Source organism: Salvelinus sp. IW2-2015, linkage group LG17 (genome assembly GCF_002910315.2).
Source record: "Salvelinus sp. IW2-2015 linkage group LG17, ASM291031v2, whole genome shotgun sequence".
NCBI classification, from domain to species: domain Eukaryota; kingdom Metazoa; phylum Chordata; class Actinopteri; order Salmoniformes; family Salmonidae; genus Salvelinus; species Salvelinus sp. IW2-2015.
In genome coordinates, this window is record NC_036857.1 from 25,673,670 (window position 1) to 25,684,347 (window position 10,678).

General features: G+C 42.2%; 2 protein-coding genes across 6 annotated transcripts in view; both read right to left on the minus strand.

The window, feature by feature from the left end:
- Positions 1 to 948: 948 nt before the first annotated feature.
- LOC111976772 (coiled-coil domain-containing protein 42 homolog) lies at positions 949 to 2,607 on the minus strand. The gene is made up of 5 exons (XM_070447736.1): positions 2,527 to 2,607; positions 2,262 to 2,366; positions 1,944 to 2,144; positions 1,462 to 1,683; positions 949 to 1,263 (listed from the first exon to the last, which is right to left on the minus strand). The coding sequence occupies exons 1-5, from the start codon at positions 2,605 to 2,607 to the stop codon at positions 1,090 to 1,092; spliced, it is 783 nt and encodes a 260-aa protein (XP_070303837.1). The 3' UTR covers positions 949 to 1,089.
- Positions 2,608 to 3,230: 623 nt separating this feature from the next.
- LOC111976771 (45 kDa calcium-binding protein) overlaps positions 3,231 to 10,678 on the minus strand; it is a 16,630-nt gene continuing 9,182 nt past the window's right edge. For all 5 annotated transcript variants that reach the window (XM_024005884.2, XM_024005885.3, XM_024005882.2 and 2 more), the window contains exons 2-7: positions 8,932 to 9,306; positions 7,913 to 8,049; positions 6,214 to 6,327; positions 5,815 to 5,973; positions 5,400 to 5,575; positions 3,231 to 4,845 (exon numbers count right to left, since the gene is read on the minus strand). In XM_024005884.2, the coding sequence (XP_023861652.1) occupies positions 4,669 to 4,845; positions 5,400 to 5,575; positions 5,815 to 5,973; positions 6,214 to 6,327; positions 7,913 to 8,049; positions 8,932 to 9,251 (1,083 nt within the window). In that variant the 5' untranslated portion in view covers positions 9,252 to 9,306 and the 3' untranslated portion in view covers positions 3,231 to 4,668. The remainder of the gene's footprint in view (positions 4,846 to 5,399; positions 5,576 to 5,814; positions 5,974 to 6,213; positions 6,328 to 7,912; positions 8,050 to 8,931; positions 9,307 to 10,678) is intronic.

Here is a 10,678-nt window from a genome sequence, read left to right on the forward strand (position 1 = left end):
AACACGCGATTCCACACACCAATCACGTGTTCATCTCATCACCACTTTAGGCCTATTGATAGGCCCCTGTAACCTGGTTAAGCTTACTCTTGGACTGAAAAGTATGTTCAATGGAGAATGCCTCCACGTCCAGGAAACCAGCCCTATGTGTTTAAGTAATTCTTAAGGATCCGTTAAGTAGGCTGTCTAGGCCTTATAAGTCAATAGTGTTSTTGATAGTTAGGATCTTGTCATGTGGAATGATGGTGTATGTGAACTTGTTAATGTGTAAAGTAGAAATCCGATTGGGTATCTCACACTAAGTAACCCCAGTCCATTAGACCGCATTGCAAATGGTGATATTCAGTCAACCTTGAATTGTGTTGAATCCAATGATGATTCATGAGTATATGAATAGCTGTTGGATATAAGAGTGAATGGTTTGTGACATGGTCGTTCATACAATCTTACTATGTGAAGTGCTACATGGAACACACTTTAATCAATATATTTAGATGGATATTGTATTATTGCCAACTGGTCAATCCCAAACCCCCCCCCCAAAATACACTATCCGTGTCTCAAAAGATCTTTATTTTTGATCTGATCAGTGCAATAATGCTTTTTGTTGACAAGCAAAGGGCAATGACAATATAGTATAGAATCTAAACTTTCATACAAAACAGCTATATTGATTGACGCGGATCATCTATTTGTGTCCMGTTGGCCCTGGCTGATCTGGCTTGTTCACCTCCTCCCAAATGCAGATCAGATCGGCTAGGAAGGTCTGGATCTGTCAAAATAAGTCATATTAGTTATATGAACACGCTGGTCTAGTGGAAATGCCCTCTGAATACCTGACAGAGTTGATGAATGAGTAATAGAGGATTCACAATTCATGCAAATGTCTAGTCAATATGATATGATATCCGCTATATATTCTGGCAGATGAAAGAAATCCRTGTGATCAGAGACCGGTAAATTATGCATCAGAGCACAATGGTCACATATCAGGATGCTAATCATTTCTACCCCCCTATGATTTATGCCCTATGATGCACTATGTGCTGTGAGTTCATGAGTAATAATGAGTCGTGAGTTAACAGTACCCTAAAGTACCTTTTCCAGCTGCTTAACAGTGTCCTCTGGGGAAATAGGTGATTCTCCAGTGTCTTTCGCCCTCTTGCACACACACTGGTACAGATTAAGAGTGGCCATCTTGATTGTGCCCAACAGCAGTGTCTTCTTTGCAGCTGTGTTCTGAATGTGGGCCCATCTCGATTCCTGTATATCAAGAGAGAAATGGTCATCCTTTGATCAGACTCTTAGTTCCCTTTGAGGACACTCAGGGCTGGTGTCCCGAACACAAACTGAACATGGGAGGTCCAGGACTGGCTTTATTAAGCTGTGTCTGGGAAACTGTCCCTCAGAGATCAATCACTGTAAAATACCCATAGGGAGCGTGATCATCTCATGTCTCACCCAGATCATGCCCTCAGCGCGGGCCTTGTCCAGCTGGCTCTGTAGCTGGGCCAGAGTGTTGTTGTAGTGCAGCAGGGTGTCATTGCTCTGCTCTGTGAAGCGGGCCAGCTGGGCTCGGGCGTTCTCCGTGCTGTCCTGGTTCTGCTGGGTGGTCCGCACCAGGTCCTCCCGGGTCAGCATCAACGTGTCGTAGCGAGACATCACCTGTCTGGCCTCCTGAAACTGAGATGCACAATAGGAATTCCAAATCAACCCCTAACCCCTACGGTTTAGGCTCTTGTGTAGACCTAAGAGGATGGGACAGGTGTCAGCAATATGGCTACAATATTCCACCTGGCTTATCACAGGGCAAGATGGCGCCACCAATATATTGCTTAGAGCTATCCAATCTGGTCAGATACAAGTGGCTAGGGATTGGTTAGTCTGTGAAGGCCAGTCAAATCACACACTACCTCAGAGTTCTAATCCTCACTATGACCTACCTGTTCACTGGCCTGTACCACTTTATCAAGGTAATGGGGGTATATGGCATTCTTCTGCACTCGTTTCTCCAGACGGTTCCTCTCTTTGACGAGAGCTTTCGTCTCCTCCTGGAGAGTGAGCAGGTCCACCTGCTTCTGATTGGTCAGTTCCCTCTCTCGGCCGGCCTTCCTAACAGCTCGACATCGTTTCACCTCGTTCTCCTGAAATGAGATCACGGAAGAGCATGACCAATTCATCTCAGTCTGACTGATGGGCAGACTACAGGACGGGGTCAATAGTTTAGTCTAAGAAGTGATGTTCAGAAGCTATGACGGTACCTTCAGAAAGTTGTCAAATTTCTGCAGATATTCCTTCATCTGGCCCTCCTTCTCTATGAGCTCATCCTTGCGGATTCTCAGGGCTCTGAGAGTTGACTCAAAATCCTGAAACCCAAACAGAATGTAAAGTGAGACCATATCATACAGGAGGATTGTGTGGAGACTTGACTAAGAGGATTGTACTAATTCGTCATATAATTTTATTGCCAGGAATTGTTGGTTTGAGGTACAATGAGACAATTAAAAAAATACATATGTATTTCACCTCTCTTTGCAGCGTCATAGCATTGTTGACCTCCATGGCCTCCCGTCTCTTCTGCAGGAGACGGGAGGAAGGGGCCAGCATCTCATCAGCTGCGGACGTGGCCTTCCTGTCAAAATGGTCAGTGGGGATTGACTATCTTATTTCTTCTTAACATAAACCATGAGCCTTCTGCTACTGATAATGRTGTGTTTGGGTAGGGAGAGGAAAGTAATACATTAATGGAACAGATAGAAGCTGCTAACATTTTAGGACAAAAAGTTCCTTAAACGTCAAGGTTAAATGTCATATTTTTACTCACAATAGCTGGTCTCGAAGGTTCTCGCCAAAATAGCTTTTGAAATAGTCTGACAAATTTACAGACATGTTTATAATCTACTAATAATATTTGGTCATAAATAAGATAATTGATAATTCAAGGCCTAATGTTATTGTTTTGACTATTTCTGTGGGTGGCTTTAGAAAGCCAATGCGGTTCACAGAATTTTGAGTCAGAAAATAACAATGGTCTCATAGCAACTACTACAAATAAAAACAGAATGAGGGACATGAATTGCCTGTTTTCTGGCAAGCTCCACTCATGGCAAGCTCTAAAAAGTACAATTTAAAAAGCCTAGTGGAAAACTATTGGCCATCATGTTAGTGTGCTAAAATGATGAAACATTTATGGATGCATAACACATTAGGGTACAAAGTATGGTCAGAGATTGATGAGAAATATTTATTGGTTTACAAGTAAATCGGGAATACAATGTATAAAGCTTTGTCACATTCTGATAGTATGAGCTCTTTAATAAATTCAATGAGATGACAGGAGCTTAGAGGGATCCAAATTACTGATATTTCCACAGGATATTGTCCTTGAAGCAGGAAAACAATTGATGAATGCATATTATAGAGCTTTGGCAAAGCATGACAAGGGGTAATATGGGATTTCTTAATGACAATTAAGTCATATTCATCAGAAATGTATGGAAAATATGTAATTAGCATAACCTGAATAAAACATAAGTATTGAACAACAAAGTACAACACTGGGGAAATACTGAATATTATTTTTACGGATTTATATAATTGCTTTAAGAGAAAACAAAAATGCAGACCAACAACAAATAAATAAATAAGTTAATTTCTTACACCAGTTTCAAACATTAAACTGAGATGTTGACAATTGACTCTAGCATTTTGGAGATGCTTAAATGCACAATCCCATTTGGAATTATAGATACAAAAGCAAACAAATGTATGGAGCAGGGAGCAGCAGGGAGTTAAAACATAATTATCACACATAAGCACTAGTTGTAAAGAACAGGACAGAGAATCATAAACACCTATTAAAAATGTACCAGTGTAACCCTTAGTACTCCCATTACCAAATAGAAAAATGTAAAATAACTGTTCACAAGGGCAGCAAGCACATTATGGAGTCAGTGAGTGTGAAGAATGGTTACTGTGGTTCAGCTCAATCATCAARATGATTGCTAACTTCGTAAAGACCAGTTACTTCCAAGCAACATTGTGGTACGTACGTAGGCTATAACTCATTTTGAAATGGCAATGAAAATACGTGATGTAAATACCTTCTTTATTTGGATTTACCATTGTTGTGCGAGTTTAAAATCAACATGTTGAGTAAAATTAGAGACCCTGCTACAAATAATAGGTTTGATTGTGTAATCCTCCTCAACTTAGACTACTTCGATAGAGGGGATAAAAAAAAAAGGAATCTTGTTTGAATCCCTCATATACATACATTTCACAATATAGCATCCACACAAATGAACCATGAAGGTGACGTAGTGTCTAGAATGCACTGAAAAAGACCAATACATATAGGTAAGACAATGCAACTTGAGTACCACTGTAGACAGAAGGCAGACCTCGGCTATGGTTAATTCTGATGGGATGTTTAGAAGAGGCAGACAGTCCAGAAATGAAGGATGTTTTAGGCCTTACTTTAAGAGTCAGTAGAGGAGGCCAGGGCGGGTCAGTCGGCTGGGACTAGGATTTAAACACAATMGCACACTAAAACATCCCAACATTAAGCTTTTTTTTAAGACAGACCTGTCGTTAGAGCAGACTTACCAGGATGCCCCCARTAGAAAGGAAAGGGAAGGATTTTGTAGGACAGTTTGTCTTTAGAGCTTAGAACTCCTCGTGAACATTCCGGGCATAGTCCATGAGCTTGCTGCCAGTGAAGTATTCACTGTACTTGAGAATCTCCTCCAGTTCCAAGTTGTGGTTCTGGTTCTCGTCGGCCACAGCAATCATCTGCTTAGCCTCGTTCAGCGCGTTGTACTCATTCATCGGGTCCATGTACTCCTGGAGAGCAGAGAGAGCACGGGGGAAAGACGGGGGAAGAAGGAAACAGTGTAAAAAAATGTTTAATACATTTTCGGGATGGAAAAACACTTTGTGTAAACTTAAACTACTAAAATCATATACAAAGTATGGATAATGGAGCTATATACATATCTATTTTTTAATAATATCTTTGAGAACTAACAAGCACCAAAATATGAACTACACAGTGAGGGAGAATTGAGATTTCCAAAAACAATGAATTTAGTAGTATTTATTTGTTATTTAAAAAAACACAGCAGTAGCCATGGCAAAATGCATAGAATGGGAGGCAATGTGTTTGTAGGAAATTTGCTTTTAAAACTGCAAAAGTTGCTAAAGTTTCTCTCAGCTCCATGGAAAAAATGTGTAGAACTGCAGAAAAAAAAAGAAAAAAAAAAGTGTATAAAAAGATTCTACAGCGCCAAGATGGTGCGGGTTCTGTAAAATGTAGCCACGCCCACCCAAACCCCTTTTTTATTAGAAAAGACCATGCCATCAGGTCCTGCAGTATAACCAGCACACACGGCACCCACCTGTAGTTCCTCCATGGTTACGATGCCGTCATGGTTGCCATCGATGACCTCCTCAAACTCCTTCTTCCTCTCTCGTACCCAGTCATCATCGATGTCCTGAGCCTGCTGGTTCTCCACAGTGCCCATTGGAAGGGAGATGAACTCTGAAAGAGTCAGCTTCTTGTCACTGTCTTGGTCTGTAAAAACAACACAAAATACACATCACACTCAGATAGCTTTATAGTAACACTTTTCATGATTGATCATGGTCATCCACAACTTATGTATTCCTTCTGCATGTTTGTCTTCCACCTTTAATTCATTCACGTTTTCATACTCTAACTATCACTTATAGTAAAACGTATAGCATGATACATAGAAACAATAAACTGAATTCAAATCAAAACTAAATGTGAGCGAGTAGAGAAGACCGTACCTAGGTCGCGAACAATCTCCTTGACCATGTATTTGAGCATTCCTTTGCTGTGCTCCGGGTGCAGGAAGGAGAGGAACTCTTCCTCGTTCAGCAGCTGGTCAGCTGGGGGGTTATCAGCCTGGAACCAGCGGTCCTTCAGACTCTCCAGCACCTCCTGGGCTGCAAAGAGACAGTAAGTACAAGCATTACTGGCAGAGCTAGGGGCAATAGGCTACTATCGGGGATGTGATCAGGAAAACTTAGGGGGGGGAAATTATATTGGTTTGGGGTAGGTCAGTTTCAATGATAGTATGAAAAGAGGAWAGTCAGAAAAGCCAGAATTCCTGATTAATCAGTAGAAATGCACAGACTACAACCAAAATAGTGTTGTGCAGGTTGTATTACTGTGGATGAACTTACTCTCCTCGTCTACCTTCAGTTCTTCACTGTTCTTTATCTTGTCAGCCATTTCCTTCTTGTTGAATCCTTTGCTGGCCAGAAACTTTACCCGGTATTCATCCCATGTCACATGGCCTATGAAGAGAATATAACGGTTTAGGGATTGGGGCTAGACCGTTTAGGAAGGATTTTGAGGCAGTTTTGGTAAACAGTGCTGTATTGTCATCAGGTCTGAGATATATTGTGGCCCACACATTCCAGGTCTGAGATGTATTGTGGCCCACACATTCCAGGTCTGAGATGTATTGTGGCCCACACATTCCAGGTCTGAGATNTATTGTGGCCCACACATTCCAGGTCTGAGATGTATTGTGGCCCACACATTCCAGGTCTGAGATGTATTGTGGCCCACACATTCCAGGTCTGAGATGTATTGTGGCCCACACATTCCAGGTCCTGAGATGTATTTGCTGGCCCACACATTCCACGGTCTGAGATGTATTGTGGCCCACACATTCCAGGTCTTGAGATGTATTGTGGCCCACACATTCCAGGTCTGAGATGGGTATTGTGGCCCACACATTTCCAGGTCAATTGGGCCCACACATTCAGTCTGGATGTATTTGTGGCCCACACATTCCAGGTCTGAGATGTATTGTGCCACACATTCCGTCTGAGATGATTGGGCCCACACATTCCAAGGTCTGAGATGTATTGTGGCCCACACAATTCCAGGTCTGAGATGTATTGTGGCCCACACATTCAGGTTGAGAATTGTTGTGGCCCACACATTTCAGGTCTGGAGTATTGGCCCATTAGTCTGTATTGTGGCCCACACATTTCAGGTCTGAGATGTATTGTGGCCCACACATTTCAGGTCTGTGGCTATACACATTGAGTGTAATTGTGGCGCCACACATTTCACGGTCTGAGATGTATTTGTGCCACACATTTCAGGTCTGAGATGTATTGTGGCCCACACCATTTCAGGTCTGAGATGATTGTGGCCCACACATTTCAGGTCTGAGATGTATTTGTGGCCCACACATTTCAGGTCTGAGATGTATTGTGGCCCACACATTTCAGGTCTGAGATGTATTGTGGCCCACACATTTCAGGTCTGGAGATGTATTGTGGCCCCACCACATTTCAGGTTCTGAGATGTATTGTGGCCCACACATTTCAGGTCTGAGATGTATTGTGGCCCACCACATTTCAGGTCTGGATGTATTTGTGGCCCAAACATTTCAGGTTTGAGATGTATTGTGGCCCAACATTTCAGGTCTGAGATGTATTTGTGGCCACACATTTCAGTCTGAGATGTATTGTGGCCCAAGACATTTCAGTTCTGGATGTTTATTGTGGCCCACACAATTTCAGGTCTGAGCAATTGTATTGATGGCCCACAAAATTTTCAGTCTGGGATGTATTGTGGCCCACACATTTCAGGTCTGAGATGTATTGTGGCCCACACATTTCAGGTCTGAGATGTATTGTGGCCCACACATTTCAGGTCTGAGGCCTAACAGTAGGACATCAGTGTCGGTAACAAACGCATTGCTCTCAATGAATAGGTCACCATCATGGATATGTATCAGGGTTGTATTCATTAGTCCACAGCTACAGAAAATGAAAAATATTGGTTATTGTTGGACAAGTCGAGGTAGTCTCTGCTTGTTTGCGTCTGTTTTCATCCAGATACGACTGTCCTCTCGCTTACCATCTCCATCTGGGTCCACAGCATGGAAGCTCATCTTGTTCTCTCTCACAGCCTCCTGGAAGTGTTCCTCTGTCTTCTCCACGATCCAGCGCTGCATCTCCTTGGCACTGACGCTCTTATCTTTATTAAAGTCCACCCTGAAGACGAAGAGGGGGGGGGCTAGTGTTAAGACCTTGTCGATCTACAGTTTTACATTTAGGTCATTTAGCTAGAAGACGCTCTTATCCACAGCGACTTACAGTCAGCATTTTCAAACAAACACTCAAATGGAATATCAAGTTCAAGTAGTTTATTCAAATCCACTATCATATATCTGCTTCAGCCATAAACCCAGATTATTTTGGATAGTTTTCTAACGAAGTAAGATGCAACCTTAGCTCAAAATATGCTTTTAAAATGGTTCAGCTTTCATGCTTTTCCAACACAGTCATTCCTTTGCCATATAGGGTCAAAATAATATAACGGTAGTGAGGATTTGTCAAGGAACCTTGACATTTGGCAAGGGTYACAAGTAGGACTAAAATATCTGGACTGTTTCACTTCAACGGTATTTATAAAATCAGACTCCTAGCTTTTACTACTTGACACCTAGCTTACCCAGTATGGGGTGGATAAGGCCAGATATTTACTTAGACTGCTGTGGTTGACCTATTCGATGCACTCACGTCTCCATTCTCWGGAACACTGCTTTGTTTATCATAAGAGATAATCTAGCCTCATTTGTTCATGCCTCCTATTCTTTAAAATAGGAACCGGACCATGAACGGTGTACACATTAACTGGATGGGTATAGGCTACATAGACATGATCCAAACTCCCAACTAAGAAATGTGGATTTATTGTAATTACAACCTTGCATCTACACACCATTTCACAATTTGGCCCACACAAAATGATAGAAATACAACGCAGACACTCTACAAAGCTAAAACTGGAAACATTTGGTGGATGTACTCAACACAGAGAGTATGTATACGACTCATGAGTCAAGAAATTGAAAGCCAGTCATCCCCACTTACTTGCTGAAGATGTCAATGAGCTTGTTCCTGTTCCGCCTGGGCTCAGAGTCCTCTTCAAACTCCTCCATCTCCTTACCCAGGAACACCTCCTGATGGAAGTCCTTGTTGATGTGACCATCCATCTCCAGCTTCATCCCGTTCAGATGGTCTGGGGGAAGGATCTCATTCTCCTCTTTACTGGTGGGGTTGTTCTTGTCCTTCAGGGATGACATGTTAGCTGGTCGGGCATGGACGTCCATGGTGTTSTGGAGCAGGCAGAACAGGGCCATGGACACAGCCAGAAGGTGTCTGCACCAAGCCGTTCTCCAGTAGTTAGCCATGGCTTCTTCCAAGTTCAGTGTCCTTGCTTGCTCACGGACTGATGAACACACCTGTCTAAAACAACAACACTGGGTAAGGTGGATAGCCTCATCACTGACTATAATAGTGTTGTTCTTGGCTAGCTAGGACAGCAATAATTTTTGCCACCAGCACGGCATGGTCGAAGTGGGAGAAGAAGAGGAGCTCACTTGGAGTCCATCAAAACTTCCAAACGGTTTAAACCATTTGATTATGAGACTGAGGTGAAATCAAAAGTTGTGCCTATTCATTGGCTATGTCATAGCTAATTTTTTAAAGATAAATATTGATCATTACTATTTAAAAAAAATGTGAATCATGAAATAACGCCCACCTTGTTATTTTATACCACACCGGCAACAGCAACGAGCAAACCCCAAAAAAAGATTTTCCCCCCCCCCCCCCAAGTGAGTGTATTTTATTTAACATTTATTAAAAAGTAGGAATTTCAGCAAGAAGCACGCAACTACTGAGAACATTAGGTACACTCGGTTTGGCATTTCATAATTTACTTTATTATTTTTATTTTTTAAGTATTGACATTTGGGCGATCGATGTAGTCGGAGCTAGAATCCCCACAAAGCCTGGTCTTGGCTGTATGCCTTTGGTTACTCCTTCACCATGGAGTGGAAGTTTAGTCTACAAGGCCTATCTATCCAATTTGTAGGATAATTCACCTTCATCATTCATATGCTTGAAAGGCCTTTGCCAAATGTATAGCTTTGCGTAGGTTTCATTAGTAAAGCATAGGCTTTATTAGTTGAGTGAAGCTAACCAATGTAAATTAGCTTGTTCATTGTTACCAAAAATGCGCCTGTGGTTTTATAACGGAGGAGACTACACAACTCGCAATCCGAATGCTGATTTGGGGTTTTCAATCACTTTCGGGTTCTATTTTTTCAGGTTCAACCATAAAATAACTAGTTGTAGTTTTAGTGTAAACGGTGTTTTGCCATTTTACATTCCAACTGCCCTGTCTTTGTGGAATGCAGAGTAGGTAAACGAGATGATCTCTGCATGTGTGGTTCCCAATGTGAAGCTAGAGGTGGTGTGATGGTGCTTTGCTGTGACACGTCAGGTGAATTTATTTATAATTCCAAGGCACCCTTAACCAGCATGGCTACCACTAATCTGCAGCGATATTGCCATTCCCATCTGGTTTGCGCTTAGTGGGACTATCATTTGTTTTTCAAACAGGACATGACCCTAACACATCTCCAAGGCTGTGCACGGTATTTGACCAAGGAGGAGATGATGGATGCTGCAATCAGATGAACTGGCCTCCACAATCACTCGACCCTCAACCCAATTGAGGTGGTAGGATGAGTTGGACGCAGAGTGAAGGAAAAGCAGCCACCCATAAATGCTTACATTATGTGGGAACTTCTTCAGACTGTTGGAGGCATCA

Bases quoted from the DNA above. Each gene is read 5' to 3' on its own strand.
- LOC111976772 (XM_070447736.1), bottom strand. From the start codon at position 2,607: ATGCTGGCCCCTTCCTCCCGTCTCCTGCAGAAGAGACGGGAGGCCATG. The intron at 2,145-2,261 runs GTACCGTCATAG...ATCTCATTTCAG, and splicing joins AATTTGACAACTTTCTGAAG to GAGAACGAGGTGAAACGATG. The intron at 1,684-1,943 runs GTAGGTCATAGT...TGTGCATCTCAG, and splicing joins TGGTACAGGCCAGTGAACAG to TTTCAGGAGGCCAGACAGGT.